The 16,575-nt window shown below is 34.8% G+C and overlaps 1 protein-coding gene across 3 annotated transcripts in view; it reads left to right on the top strand.

The window, feature by feature from the left end:
• PCDH7 (protocadherin 7) overlaps positions 1–16,081 on the top strand; it is a gene marked incomplete at both ends in the record, with an annotated part of 262,681 nt that extends 246,600 nt beyond the window's left edge. For all 3 annotated transcript variants that reach the window (XM_082050611.1, XM_082050610.1, XM_082050609.1), the window contains one exon: positions 15,702–16,081. In XM_082050611.1, coding sequence (XP_081906737.1) covers positions 15,702–16,081 — 380 coding nt within the window. The remainder of the gene's footprint in view (positions 1–15,701) is intronic.
• Positions 16,082–16,575: the final 494 nt, after the last annotated feature.

The raw sequence follows: 16,575 nt of genomic DNA, 5'->3' as shown, positions 1-16,575 counted from the left end.
TAACAGGTGTGGTTCCATAGGTGGTACCTTCAGCTTTGTCTTTTTGTGCTCTCTTTATAAATTAGTACTTGTTGATTTCCTAATGTTCCAAAAGAGGCCAAAAGCAACCTATTCTCCAAAGCCTGACTTTATTAGATTACCAAGTATTAAGATTAAGAATATTTTTTCTTTAATAGTGAAAACAAAGAACTTCTGAGCTGTACAGAATAAGGTGGTCTAAAAATGCATCTTACCACTCCTTTTTAACATCCTTTCCTTCCAGACTATTTATTCAAACAACCTTCAGGGGCTTCCTATATGGAAACTCTAGAGTCTCCTTGAAGTTGTTTTCCATCACCTATAAATTTAGAGTTCTGGAGCCAGGGGCACAGGTCCTGCTCTGAACTACACAAACTCCTCTCAGCTAAGCAGGTTTAGTTGCTCTTAAGAAAAGAGCAATGTTCCTTTTCCTACAGAGTTCCACTTGACCTAAAACACCTCAGTCAGAAAAATGCACGCACTACAGCTGAGCAGCTTTGCTGAGCAACTTTATACTTTTGAGCTGAAAAATACATTATATGGTATTTATATGACAGATTAGAAGGAAAAAAAAAATCTTTAAATTGTACCATCTGTCTATCATGGTGTTTTATCATCTCTGTCTTTGTAACATTAATAGTAGAGATGCAGTCAAATATAGTGAAAAAATTTGGTACTATCTTTAATGTATGTGTTTGAGGAACATTTGTTATATTTTTGGACACAGAAATTATCTATAGTTTGCTCATGCTATTGGTTTCAATTTCTTAGCAAAGAGGTTGAAGTTGCATAAATCTTCATTTGCTTTTTAATAGTTAACATGCAAAACACAGATATCTCGAGAGACCTGATCTTTCATTTCTATTCAACTGAAATTGTTGGTTCCTATCCTTGGAACAGATATGGATCACGCTTTACATTAATTTCAGATTTTTGGTATGCCACTAGCTGTAGTTGATTACTTTGAATTTGCACTTCTTATTGATGACATAAGTACCAGATTCAAAGAATGTCAAAGCAGTATGAGGTCAGTCCCTGACTATGCGAAATTATCGTGCTTTTTAGAAATTGAAATGAAGTTGGATTGACTGGATTTCTAAATGCCATGTGCTAATGATGTAGTGCATCTTGTGAAATCTATGCCTGCTTGTATACTGCATTTCCCTGAAAGACAGATTAGGAAAAACTGAACCAGTGAGAAATTCTAGCTATTTATAATTAGAATAATTGCTCACTCCTCTGACAAGTTTGTGTAGCTGAGGTCTTAAGAATAATTTTTAAATTCCTAAGGAAAATACAATATACAAATTATTGTAGAAAACTGTATAAGCTTTCTATTGCAGAATAATAAATGCCTGCAACTAGACTAATTTTCATAGGCTGAAGTATAATAAATGAGAGAATCTAACCACAGAGAAGTTAAATGATACTTGCTTTTTGTTATATTAGCAAGGAGATTTTATTTCTGATCTGTTCTTTCTATCCTTTTCCATCAGTTTTCCCCCTTGAAATTTTAATCTAAAGTGTTTCTGTAAATCTTAATTCAGAATAAAACCTCCCTATGAATAAAAATTTTACAAGTTAACAAGAAGAATCATTCTCTTATAGCATGGTGACATTCATAAGTATTGTAACAGCTTGCTATTTTGTTATTCTAGAAGAAGATACAATTATTTTCAAATAATTTAAACTAGAGGCAAGATATTTCTCTACTGAGTTTTGACAGATGGTGGTGTAAAAAAATATTAAGTCCATAGAATCGCTTAGTGACAGACAAAAATCTTATAATCTCTTGGAATTTAATTGATACAGCATCTCTCCTGTGACTTTTAAACTTGTGGGTTTAGTACATGCTATCAGTCATAAAAGCAAAAAAACTTGTTTCTTTAATCTTTCTCTGGATGCAGTATCCAGCATTTTATATGGAAGATAATCAGATACTCTAGTAAACTACTTTGATACAGAGTTACACATTTACTTACAGATTTAGTTTTGAAACACATAGAAGAGCTGGGCAAATCTTTATTATCCTTTGACAATTATTTGGACGTCACTTGTACTCTGCTAGTGTTATCTGTAGAGAGATAAGGATGTGTGTGTTTGAGACAATAAGTCCAGTCGTGGGGGGAAACATTCATATTAAGTATTGAAACATGTCACAGATAGCAGATTTGATCTGGGAATGATAGGCATGAGAAATAAAAGTGTAGAGAATACAAGTAAAATTCAACCTATTAAGTTTGAACTCTTAAAGGAAAATAAGACCGGTCTCCCACAGACATTTCTTGAAGCATGAAAATTGTTTAAAGGGCATTCTAATTTATCCAGTTCACAAAGCTATCTGTGATGGCAGAAAAATATTTTTTTTCCTGAAATGGATGCGTTATTCACTTCCTCCCAATAGCTGTTCAGCACCTTTTTTCCTACTGATATTCTTTTATGTTGCTGTAAGAACACTGCTGTTTTTTATTATTTCATTGGCATGAGAATCCCTGATTCAGTTTTGCTGTCGGTTTGACCTCTTTTTATACCTGCTCTACTTTCAGTGACTAAAAGTATCAGCAAATAGAAACAGAGAAACCCCATAAAATACTTCTCCTGCAGCACAAAATAAGTTTAACAACACTTAACACCTATGCAATTACAGTTCATGTCTATGGTAGGGTAAAGCATGCACTGAGAGTTTGTTCAACTGTTTGTTGCACCGATGAGTTTTCACATACCTGGTGGGAAAGGTATTTGAGAGTATACATGAATAGTCTAATAAAAAATAAGATTCTCAAATTATCTTCACACAAAGAGCAGAATAAAATCAATGTTAATTGTAATGCTGATAACTTTTGTCTTGAGAATACATTCTTCCATTTACTTTCTATCTATATCACTCAAAAGTAAACAGATAATTGTAAACTTTATCTAGTCAGCCACTCTTCTCTAATTTAAAATAGAATATATCTATATATGTCCATGCTTTAACAGTCCATCTAACTTAATTAACTTGAAGTGTAAGTTTCATAAATTTATCACTGGTGTCCACCACTGTGGGCTGTGAGTTTATCCACTATGCTTAGTTTAGGCCTAATTTAATGGATGCCTATCAGAGGTGCTGTTTTTACAAAGGGGCATGAAATATGCTTATCAGCTCTCTCTGCTGCTAACTCCTGCTAATGGACCATGAAATAGTCAGGTGTGACCCCCAGTTTCTGGTAGTACTTCATTCAGCTGTGGTAGGAGCACACCACTCTCTTTGAATAATTCTCTTGGAATACTTCCATTCTCTGAAAACTATGATTGCTCAGGTGACTGATATTTAGGCACACAATTTTTACTTCGAGTTGCAGCTTCGAAGCTGACCCAAGTAGAAACCACTTGTACCATCCGGTAGTGAATCTATTATATGAAGAAACTAGTTATACTCCAGTGCACAATGCTTTACATTCACAGGCACTACCGCTGGACTGGGTTTATGCTATCCTAGCAGATATAATTAAGGTTTTTCCTACCTAAACATTGTCCAGTTTAAAATCTTTTGTCAGTTTTACTGAAGTCTGAATGAAAGCATAAACTAATAATGTAAGAGACTTATTGCTATTCAAATTAGTGAAACAAGCTGGAGATTATCTGATTCATTCTTGAAAAAGTAGATGTTTGCTGTGAAACAGTAGTCCAAAGTGTATGTACTGCTCTTAAGAAATCTGGAAATGTCACAAACTGAGGAATAATGGAATATTTTCTGAGATTAAAATTTTATGGGTATACACTTGGGTAACCAAGCGAAGCAAAAGCATAGTGACTATTTTTAATATTGTGCTGCAAAACAAAAGAGCATACAAATTGTAATAAGAAACATTCTTAAACCAAGAGAATGGATTTGTTAAAGAGTACTTCCACTGGAGTAACTTCTGGCAAAAATGATTTTATTTTTACTTTGGGGCTAGGAAATATTTCACATATTTTGTAACAATATCTCAAGAAATCTGTAGAGGGATACGCTCAAATGTCCATTCAAATAAGTGGTTTGGGAAGTATGAAGAAAATGTTACCTCATAGCTGGTGAAGCAACCAAAATCCCAGTATCTTCATCTCAGAGATGAGAGATAGGTCCTGACTAATATGCTTAGACAAGTCCAACCTTGCCTTTAATTTTCATCAAGATACATTTCTATTTGTAAGGTAAGAAGTCTACTTCCTTATCTCCTATAAGGGTTGAGTAAATGAAACACTGTAGGATACTTAGGGTCAAGGGCAGGGGTCAAAAAACTGATACACACTACAGGCTCCATAGATTTCTCCTCCCATAAGGAGGACTGGGACTACTATTACTAAGAGGCTTAGACTTTGCATGTAAAACTTTATTTTTTTGACTTCCCTGTTTTGTTTCATTCAAACTTTTTCTGTACTAGCCATCATTATAAAAAATTATCATTACACTTTTCCATTCTATAGTGAGATAAACAGTGATAATCTGATCTCCTTTCGTACAACATCCCTATGATTCATGTGCATGATTACAGTCTATCTACTGTACATGCACAAGGGGAATTAGAGCTGTGCTTAATGCTTAATTACTAATGGACTGTAACCCAGATGAATCTGTCATAAGTATGTAAGCATTCTGAGCTCATGTTTGTAATTAATTCGCAAGCTGTAATCTGCACACACAGCTGAAAAATCAATAAAAAAATTAATGAAAAAATCCCTTTAAGCAGGACATAAATCACACTGAGAGATTAATTCTCTCTCTGTATTTGTCTCTCAATTTTTTAAGGTGTGAAGACTTATCCACATATATACTACAAAAACAGTAACAACAACAAGTTGAGGGTTCCAGATTAGTTGACCAGACTCATGACACTGACATGAAATAAAAGACAAGAGCCTGCAACTAGTGAATCAATAAATCAATTAATTTCCCTGTGACAGGTGAAAGTATTATCATTTACTCCTAAGTTCTATGATTTTATATTTCTGTTATGCTTCATGGTTAATGAAGATAAGCACTCTATTTTATAAGATAACACATTTCATCTGGAGTATATTTATACAAACAAGAAAATTGTGCGTTAATACAATGATCTTAAAATGTTTTTTTATTTCTATTTTTAGCATGTATTATGTAGATCTTCTGCTAAAGGAATGAAAATGCATTCTTTGTACTCTTCAGTTCACTGAATTGAATTAAATTTGGTTCTGTATTCCAAATCTTGCTGGTACAATTAAGTAAGTAAAATTAAAAATGAGTATGTGTGTTGTGAGAGAAGCATGTTGTGTGGGATAAGGTTCCCTTTATGTGACATAAAAGGTTAAATGAATCCTTCACATGAATGCTATTTTTCTTCTTACAACACAACTTCTTGACAGCTGCTGAAAAGACAAGTAGTCACAAGTAATTTGTTTCTGCTTCGTACTGAGCTCTACAGTATTTAGATGATCATGTCCTTGCAGAGCACGGAGAAATTTATTCTTCCTCTGATTTGAAAATAGCATAATATAAATTAATAGAGTTTCAGCACATTTTATAGTTAAGGTTCAAGTTTAACATTTGAGGGTCTATGACTTCTGAAAAAATAAACAATACATGGGTCACAGAAAAACTCTTGATAAAATGAGTAATTCCTTTTTTATGAAAGCATTACTAATATTTAATATATGTGATTATATAATATTTTATTCTACATATGCAGCAATGTATTGCTGCACAAAGAACTGTAAGAAGCATCTCATTTTCAGGAATACAGTGCTGCTATCATGATTACCAGTTCAAGTTAGTATCTCATGTGAAAGAAGAATTCTGTAAAAAAAAATAACTCACTGAAAGATATTCAAGAAAGAAATCAGTGTTGTCCCTTAAAGCCAATTCTTAAACACAGAAACATTCAACCAGAACTTTATTTTAGTTGGAGCTCTTGTCCATAGCCACAAGGGATTCACTTTTGCTGTTTGTTTTCTTTTCCCCCTGTCCACCCTCTTCCGTTACTTATAGTAAATAATTAAGCAACTATGTGTGTAGGGGGAGTTGTGTCATTTTAATCAGTCATCCTCTGAACCAAAACTTTAGTCGTATCTACTACATTTTTATATCACTTCAACAAATATCAATCTTGCAAAACAGATTACAACTCTGTCAAGTCACTGATTTCTTTCTGTATATTCAACTTGCATTATAGATTCCGTATATCCTCTGAGATACTTGTGAGATATCCATGAGATGTAATGACATTGAACATCTTTTGGGATTGTGCTTTTAGTTTCTAAATGGAAGCAAGGCATTCATTACTATCCCCTAGAAAATGTTACCTGGAGTATCTCCAAAAGAAGTTCCCTTTTGAATGAGATGTGCATAAATTGGAGGAGGAGGTGAGAAAATCATATAACCTTGTTTTTCTCTTCTGTTGCAAGAGCACTAGTTTTCCCAACTGGTGTCTATTCCTGATGAAGAAAATACATTATTAAATCTTTATCACCATAAAATAAAATAAAGGGGAGGCACAGTATGCAGCTGAGATGAGCCAATAATGGCTGCTAGCTACTCTGTTCCCATAAAACTCCTGCAGTTCCATCGCTTTGGCATAAGCATGAAGGAAATTATGTCTACTTTTGAGCCCTGATTCAGACTTTTCTTAAGTTATCTTTAGGAGAGCTGACATTCTAATTGCTCCACAAATTGTTTCAGCTCAGAGTTTGTTAAGCACTGACACGTTTTACTGAAAAAAATAAAGGTATGTAACTTGACACAATGACAGATTAATACTTTAGAATCAGATTGGCAGAACAATTAGGCAGCTTAAATGTTTCCTACATCTAAAAGTTTATGCTACTTCAGGAAGCCATAATAAGTCCTACTTTTCTGAAGGATATGTTGCCATTTCAGTGATAGAAGTAAATCAGGCTATGAAAGGATTTAACAGGATTACAAGGAGTCTGGTAGCAATTGCATTTAAATCTAGAAAATTAAAATCTAGGGAATTTAAGTTCAGCATGGCGTATTTAGTACAGTACTCTCCCCTGGTATCACATAAGCTCATACTTCTTGGTCCTCATTATATAGATGCAATTGGTCTTGTGGACAAAAACAAAGTAAAAAAATCTGAACTATAGGATAAATACAACTTAATCAAGAGAAAACTTTATGTTTCTGATGTGTTTCCTTTTCTATTATAATGTAATCAGGGCTTTAAATTAGTAGCTGTGTAGTAGTAAGACTGTTTGATTTCACTTACACATAATATTTTATACAACCTATATTATGGTTCTCCACTGACAACTGAGTCATTAATAAGATTTGCACCTGAAAGTGTACAGCTAGTTTTGTACAACTAGTCTGTTTTTCATCTAAACACTCTGTGTCAATTATGAAAAACTGATGAATTGTTGAAGATCAAAGATGCAATACTACTGGTACAATCATTGATTTAGGTAAGAAAATTTTTAGTGGAATTATTCTATATTTAGAGGAAGAATTAAAGAATATTCTACCTTAACCTGCTGGAAGCAATTGTCATAGAAATAACTATGGAGTCTAAGCAAGGAATTTTATGACTTGGATAATATTTCTTTGGTTACGTATCTGAGACATGTTATATAGCTATATATTCTAATGTAGTCTGTTTAATTAAACAAGGGAAATATCTGCATTCTTTTACTTATTTAACTCTGTTCTCTTTAAAACAGAGGCAGCTATTATATAAGAGTAAACAAACAAAAAATTTTATATGAGGTAAACAGTGTTGAAATTTCCTGGTTTACAGTCTGTCTTACACCACTTTCAGGTTTAATGGACTTCGGAGGCATGATATTTGTTTTGCACCAGTACAGGTAGAAGAAGAAGTCAATCCTTAACTTTTTGATGAAACTGTAAAGTAGAATGGGTGTGTGGGGACTCAGGAAAGAAGATTTTATAAATGATAGGTTATTGTGTTAGAACTTGAGAGTGATTCTTTTTTTAGTATTACTATCATTTTGTTTCTGTATTCCTTTGATTAGCACCTGTCTTAAATGGTCTGACCATTTTGGTTTTTTGCTTGTAATTCTATTAGCATAAAAATTTAAGGAGGATGGACTTTTAACTGAACCTAAGCCCAACTTCTAAGGTTGATTTGTTACTGAATAAGTCAAGAATCCTAACCCACAAAGAGTTAAATATTAAATATTATAATATTATATATTATATAAATATTAAATTTTAGTAATCATGTTAACAGAATTGCAGAGCTGAAGGGAACCTTTAGAGGTCATTCAGTGCATCCTTCCTTTTCCAAGGAAGTATTAGCCACATTTGTGTTAGCTGTGGGAGATGTTTTGCTAGGCATTCGTAAAACTCACCCTTTGGTGGAGACTCTGTAACCTTCCATCACTTTATTTATCCTCAAAGCTTTTTTTCTAATTTCTAACCTGATTTATCATTGTTGCAATCAAGTCATTACTTTTGGTTCTTTCCACTATGGGCATGCAAAACAGATTTTTTCCACTCTTGCTTTACTACAGCCACATTAAAAGTGCTGTTTTCTCCTTTCTGCTTTCTCTTCTGGCTAACTCACTTTCATTCATCCAGCATGAGGTTTTTTCAGATGTTAAAGCACTGGTCACCTCCTTCTATTTTCTTACAGTGGTGGTGCTTTATTTGTTTGTTTTAGTTTTATTAGTTTTAGTGGTAGAGGACTATTTAACATCTCATGGTTGCTTTGAAAATTCCACTCTGATCTCTCTTGAAACTAGCTAAATACTTGGACTTTTGACATGCTACAGCAGGAAACATTTAAGGAATACTTTTATTTTACCATTTGTCAAGTAACATATTGAAAATGATCACTTTCATTGTATGTTCCTTTTTCTTTGTATAACAAAAGGTTCAGTAGTCATTATTTTATACCCTTCTGTCATAGTTCCTATCGCAGTATTAATCATTCATTCAATGTACATGTAAGCCTTTCTGTATTCTGAGGTATTTCTTAAGCACTGAAAAGAATTTCAAAACTGAGCATAATATACATGAAATTATTCTAGTCCAAAAGCAATTAATATATTCATTACTTTAGTGCAGTTGGCAGGTCTCAAACACAGGATTTGTGTTTGACTTTATTCAGTAGGACTGTTTTAGAGATGGCATGCACTATCTCTGCAGTACACGATAATGCCACATTCAGAATGACAGCAGTCCAAGCCTTGGGGCACTAAATGCTTCTTGAGATATGTTCAATTGCTGTTTAACTGTATTTAGCCTAAGGTGCAGAGAAAGAAGTTGCTGATGCCTTCGAACATGTTTAAGTATTTTAATAGTATCTTGGCATGTCAGAATATGCCACAGCACTAACTGGGTTGCAGTTCCTGTATTACTGCAATCAGGAGGTAAGAATTTCAAAGACAATGCTGCTGTAGCTGTGTATCACTATAGTTTAGCTTTTTTTCCCTCCTTAAACAGTGATCTTCTACAAGATGTACCCTCTCAGCTGTTTTTCACATTATTGTTTTCTGATCAGGTAGTCAATACTTGTTATGCTTTAAAAGCTCTATTGTGTCTCCAAACATGCAGTCATAAGACAGACAACCATTTAATATAAAAACTATGTAAATGGACTCCTGTTTAATTTTGGAAGGTCCTCTGCTATATTTGTGTACAGAATGCAAGAAAAGGTGGGATAAAAACTGGCTCATCGAAACCACAGTCTGCGTCATTACTGTGCAACAATTACTATTCCTTTTTCTTTTATGACAGTAGTCTGGAACTAGTGCACAGAGATTCTTTACAGATCCTCAGTAACAGGAGCCATGCAGAGATGTTATAGGTCCCTCAGTGGGGAAAGGCAGCAAAATCTGCATGTAGTTATTGATTTGTCATAGATACAATTTAGAACTCATCTGCCAATGACAACTTGGATCCCGTGGACCAGGCTGTATGGTTTACACAAGTACGGTTGCACTGGTGTAGTACTGTATAGCTATTGTGGTTGTGTACTCCTCCAAGTCTACAGCTATGAAAGCTTTCTGGGCAGAGAGTTCTTTCTGGGAACGTTCAAGCTATTCTGTCTGGATAGGATGTCAGGGTTTGCCATCTCCACGGACAAGAAGTGGAACAGAGCTCTTGACTACTAAAGTACATCTAAAGTCTGTTGTTACCATAGGTTTTTTGTGTGCTTTATAAAAGATGAGGAAATGAAAAGCTCCTTGCATCTTTGTATGTGGTAGGACCATGTCATGATTAATTGATAATGCTGGGTTTGTGTAAAATATATTGTACAAGAATGATTGTTAAAAAATGTACAGAGTGGGGCCAGAGTGAGTGTGAATCCTTTATTATATTTCTGCCATGTATGTGTACAAAGAGACACATAGGTTGTAACACATACTTGTTGATTACTATGTTCATAATACTTTCTCTGTACTTTATGGAATATATTGACCTTCTTTAGTAAGGAATGGGAAGAGAGAAAATAATGGAAAATTTTGGTTGTTAATTTTTTTAGCTTTAAACTGAGTATAGAGCATGATATTTTCCTATCTCCACACTGGCTTGGTAGGTGCGTTCCTTTTCTGATAACAAGCAATCTTTCTAGCCCTAAAGCAACAGCCAGCTACAATCAACAGAAACATGAGCATGCATATAAGTAATTCCATTCATTTGCATGCTTTTGTGCAAAGTTTTATGGGAAACATAAGATATCACTGTCTCATAAATTAGCAATAAATGTTTAAAGATTTGTTGGATTAATGATAACTATAATTAAAAAAAACCCTTTTATCAGCTAATTCTGGAAATGGTGGTGGAAGCTTGTGTTTGATACAATGAGAAAGCAAATTGTGAGACCCTGTAAATTAGTGTTCTGCAATTTTTTAAGTTGAAATCTGAGTAGTCGCAAGTGAAATCTGCTTTATAAATATTCACTTTTGAAATCTCCATTTATATGTTTACCCAAGAACTTGCCTAAATATCTGCATTTTAGGGACTGGTTTTACAATGGCTTTATAAATAGTCAAGTGTCACCTGGTTCTGTTGTAGAAACACCATAAGAGGATATGTTTGACAAAAACTTAGATAACGTCTTCCATTGTAACTCCAGTTACTGAGGATCTGTAAGGAATCTCTGTGCTGTAGTTCCAGACTACTGTGATAAAAGAAAAAGGAATCATATTTGTTGCAAATAAAAGCTTAAATTTGCATAGTCTATGTAAAAACAGTTAAAACCTAACACCACATCTACAAATTTCTGTATATGATAAAATATGTTTATTAATATCTGGCATTTTAAGCACTTACTTGAGTCAGTTTCCAGATATGTAACCGTGGCAGAAATCTATTGTAGTCTTCTTTGATGATTTGCCAACTGTGCTGACAAATTCTTTGCTGTGTCATGTTCCATTAGGCTTGTCAGCTAGCAGTGAGGTCGCTACTAAAGTGTTCATCTTTTAGACTGAGGAGTATTTAAAAAAAACATGTCATTTAAAAATAGGTATGTTTGGATATAAATTATGCTGGAAGACAAGGTAACTTTTTTTTTTTTTTCCTCCAAATTCAGAGGTTGTTCACAACTACATGGGCTCCATAATATAAAAAGAGGAGCATAAAGTCACTACTCTGCAAAAGAGGGTCTCTGGGTTCAGGGAATTAGCAAAAATACGTTTAATTACTTTGTAGCTACAGCAGTCTGGCAGTTCATCTGGAATTAAGATTAAATCTCTGTTATCTACTGCAGTGTATAGAAAGTACATAAATTGTACTTAACTGACTTGTTTAGGTACTAGTAATAGTTTAGTCCTGACAGCACTGGGTGTTTTACCCATCTTCTGATACAACACACACACAAAAAGTTCCATCGTTCCCTGCACTGCCTCCCCTCCCCACCAAATGCTGAAATTATGTCCATCTTTCAAATAGAAGAGCAGTTAAATACAACAGCTTCAAAACATGTTAAATGAAATGTGTGCTTAAATGCTGTCCTGATTAAAGCTCTTAGAACTGATGCAAGGAAACAATGGACTAGAAGGCTACATTAACGGTATGTGCCAAATACTAATTCAAGAGTGTTTTAGAGGGAAATATATCAGACTGGATCTGACAGCATGAGGGAGGCAAGGCTGCTGCTGCATGTCCCCAGATTCAACGAGTGGCAAAGATGCAGATGTATTCCCAGTAGGCTTACACACAGACCATGCACATACACCAAATATATATACAGTTTACCACACAAATCACAGACATTCAGAGCACTCACACAAACAGAGGCAGCACCAGGGGCCTCATTCTGCTTTTATCTCTGCAGGACAGGATGGAAGTCCACTAGTGAGACTGGACATGCACACAGGCATACATGCACACATAATAGACAGCCCATATACAGGAAGGAGGAAAGGACTTTAATAAGAAGACAAGACAGATGGTGCTGATAAGACACAGGGCACAACTGGACAAGCTTATTAGCCAGCAACCTGTTTACATGTGACTGGCTCTTTTCCCACTTTTGTTCCTCCCAAAATCACCTAAACCACTCCCTTGTCCTTCCTTTGGTTCCTCCCCTAAATATTGCACAGTAAGCCCTGTGCTATACCAAACTGCTTTTCCTCGTATACCATGTACATACCTAGGCAACAATCCCCCTGTCGGACAGAAAGGTGATGTGGAGAGCAGATGCCAATGACTCATGGTGGTGTGTTTCATGCCTGGATGTTGGGGCTAATGGCTCTGCTAGGATAGCTCTGAAAAGGGCCCACACAAGTTGGTTGTCCTTGATTTGTGTTCCTATCTGCCACTGTATACCCCTGTGCTCCTCTGGGCCTGGACTGACAGACCTTAGACAGACTGATAGGCCTGGGAGGAGCCTGTCAGGGTAAAACTTGGGCTAATATTAACCTGGTACTGCCTCCCTGTGCTCTTTTGTGGGGTGAAGATAAGGTTTGTCACATAACTTAACAGGGTATGTCACTCACATGCCGACTTAGAGATTGTTGCTTCATAAAACAGCACTATAAGGCAGAATTGCAGAGCAAGTCCTCATGGTTTATGACAAGGAGTTTAATATTTGCTCAGAACTGAACATAGGATGCACTACAATGCAAAATAATAAATTTTCAAGTGTGTGATTCAAGGATCAGTAGCAAGGAAAGGATTTTTATCAACTCAAGTAATGCTAGTTGAAGACATATTTGCACTAAAAAGAAACCATCAGATATAATGAGACATTAATTATTTCAGTCTTGAAAACAAACAAACAAACAAAATAAAAACAACAAAAGATCCTTTTTCAATAAACACATACTCCTCTTTTTTAAGTAAAGGTCAGACATTTGCTAATATTCTACCAGAGCAATAATTGAAATACTAGTAGGAAGCATAATATTTAACAGTCACTGCTTGGAAATAAGGTTCTGTTTGAAGAGTTTATTGAGATTTAGATGTGAAGAGGATTTGCCCTATTATAAAAATATGGGGAGGTATTTTCTGTTTAAAAATCAGAGCACATTGAGTGTAGCTCAGCAGTTATTCATGCTTCTTACCTTAAAGGAGTGCCAGAAAAATACTAGATTTAGCTGACAAATAAAGAATTTTCCTGTTACAGTTTCCATCTTCTGTCTACAGCTCCAGAACACAGTCATCTGAAAACTGATACTGTCCATAGTCTTTGCATTCTTCACTGAAAAAATATGGGCATCATGACTGAGTCTAAGTGAAAAAAACAAAACAAAACAAAAACAAAAAACCCCACAAAACCACAAACAAACCCAAACCCCTGAAAAACAAAACTAAAAAAAAACTAAAAAGAAAGCCTACCACCAAAACCAAACAAAAAACACACCAAAACACACAACAGCAAAACAAACACTAAGCAACTCAGAACTCCTCACTTCCCTCTTCCCAGCCTTATACATCTCAACTACGGAGTTACTCAGTTGTCTCGACATCAGTGCTGTTTTCCTAATTAAAATCAGAGACATATTGAAATATGAAATATTATACAGTATTTAGAATACATACAGTAGATTATATAAAAATGTTGACAACAGATAATAATAAAAATATGCATATTCTTTACAATACTGCAACAAATTTCTAATTAAATGAATGTTTAAATGCATTTAAAAAATCCAGACAGGGGGAACATAAATTTGACTTTCAAGAGCTTTTACAATTCTATCAGGATTAAATCTGCAGATGTTGAAATGAAATATCCTTACTCTGCAAGCACCTGTTGTAAATATTTTACATTAAACCAGTTTATTCTGGAAGAAATTTTGGTTGTTTTTTTTTTTAATTATTTTTTTAAACCTCAACAGTGGTCTTTTTTATGAATTTCACAGTTGGAATTTTCACTTTTTGAGAAGGTTATCTAGCAGCCAAAATCAAAGAAAAAAATAGGCAAAATAGAAGTAACAAAATGAAGGCTGAATAGGCCTTTGAAATATATTTTATAAGGCAAGGGTTATTACTGGAAAAATTACTGTTCACATAAATTTGGGTAAAGTAGAAAGTTGCCACAGCCCCTGTGAAGTACCTGACAGTGTTTCCATGTTGAAGTTCCTTGCTCTTTTTCAAGATAATAGAAATTTTATAAAAGAAACCTGAAAGTTTCATCAAATATATCATATGAAAGTCATATCCAAAAAATTGGAAAAATTAATTTATTGTTGATTTTTTTCTTTCACAACTTTAATTGTTTGAATATCATCTTGTTACTTTGTAGGTCGCCCCAGTTTTTTCTTGTAGACCATAACCTACAGTATAACTGAATAAACTCAAGGTTTTAGAATTTTACCCAGTGCTTTAAATAGTTGAGGTAGCTTTTAAATTCAATTGTAACACAAGTATAAAAATACAAATATTAAAAATATATTTATGTTTTTACCAGGTAAGAGTCAATCCTGCAGACTCCTGAACTTTGCTAGTTTTCAGTAAAAGCTCTTAGAAGTACAGTAGCTAAAATGCTTAGATATAGTGATCTGGAACAGGACACCTTCTAACACAACCAGTCACACAGAAAATGTTAATGCATCTATTCAGGCAGCACTCAGATTCTCCCTGTTCCTCCATACACACACACAACACACAGAATAGCTTTATCTGTACACATTAGATTACATTTGTAACCCAAAGCAGGTTTTTTTGTATGCTCCTACTAATGATTTATTGTATGATTTATGTAACATATTGTGTACTAACAATGAATACCCAATCTTGAGAAATACAAGCAGATATTTACATGATGTACAAATTGAGTCTCATTGTCAATAACAGAGCTGCTCACTAGCATGGGGTTAAGCATGTTCATAAGTATTTGCAGGGTCCAGCTTTCATGTTCCTTTCATACAAATTAAAGGCCTTTTCTTTACAAAAAAATTCAAAGAAAGGTATTTTTAATAATTCCAAGAAAATTGGCAGTATGGAATTAAGTGCTTGGTTGACTCTTTCAAACATCAAAATTCATTCAGTACTTAATGCCAAATGTTTTTGAGATTGATTTACAAGCACAGGAAGTGGTTTAATAGTCTTATTTTTCAGTTATTGAGGTTGAGGATAAGTAATATATGCTTGTTGCCTATGGGCACATACAATGTTGAAAAACTATTACTGAGGAACTTACTGCAACATTCTTACCAAGATCTTTAAAAATACCTTTTGTGAATTTAAGGATTCTCAGTTTCACTGTAGGTAATTGCAATGTTATTAATATGTAAAGACAATTCTATTTTACTTTCAGATTCAAGGCCTCTGCCAGATGTAGCCCTGACAGGGAAGTGTACCCGAGAATGTGATGAATATGGCCACTCGGACTCCTGCTGGATGCCAGTTCGCACTTCTCCTGAAAGAAAGCAGAAGAGCCAGCCAAAACTCTCCACTTTCATGCCTGTTGATGAACGAGGCAGTCAGGAAAAGCTGGCCAATGGAGAAGCCTCCCTCATGGGTGATCGCAACAGAAACCTCCTTAACAAAAAGTTGACCTCATCCTATGAGACCTTCAGCGCGGCTAGTTTCAGCAAAAATGAAGAAGGCAATCCAGAGGATATCCCCCTTACACAGACAGGGGAGTACAAGCCATCTCCTGTCAATACTCTAACTAGAAGAGAAGTTTACCTGTAGGCTTAGAAGCAGCAACAAAGTTCTTTCGTATTATAAGAAAGAAAAGGGGTAAAAGTCTTAAGATCAAAACAATTTTAACAGAAAAAAAAAGAAAAAAAAAAAAGAGGGAGGCAACCAAAGAGACAAGAGATCTGCCTGCCACTTCTGCCTCCATAGCAGGCATTTAATTATACTGTCCGCCTGACTATACTGTATCATGTAGAAAAAGTTGTTACTTGCATGTCTAATTCCCCCTCACTGATTTTTATTTTCCTAAATCTATGGTTGCAAATTCCTTCCATAGTAACAAGCTTGATTAAAAAGAACACAACAAGCTGTTGTTTCCCTTCTGCAGAAGCATGAGTTAAGCCACTCATTTTGTTTGACTGTTGTCTGGCTTGTTGAGGATAACAGGTCAGGGAAAATGTATTCTAAACATATCATCTGAATATTGCTGATCCCCTCCCAGGACAATTCTTCAGAAATCATATGATATAGAGATAAATATAAAGAAA

The sequence above is a fragment of the Streptopelia decaocto genome (genome assembly GCF_964273445.1).
Source record: "Streptopelia decaocto genome assembly, chromosome: 4".
NCBI classification, from domain to species: Eukaryota; Metazoa; Chordata; class Aves; order Columbiformes; family Columbidae; genus Streptopelia; species Streptopelia decaocto.
This window is presented reverse-complemented; position numbering and strand designations above follow the sequence as displayed.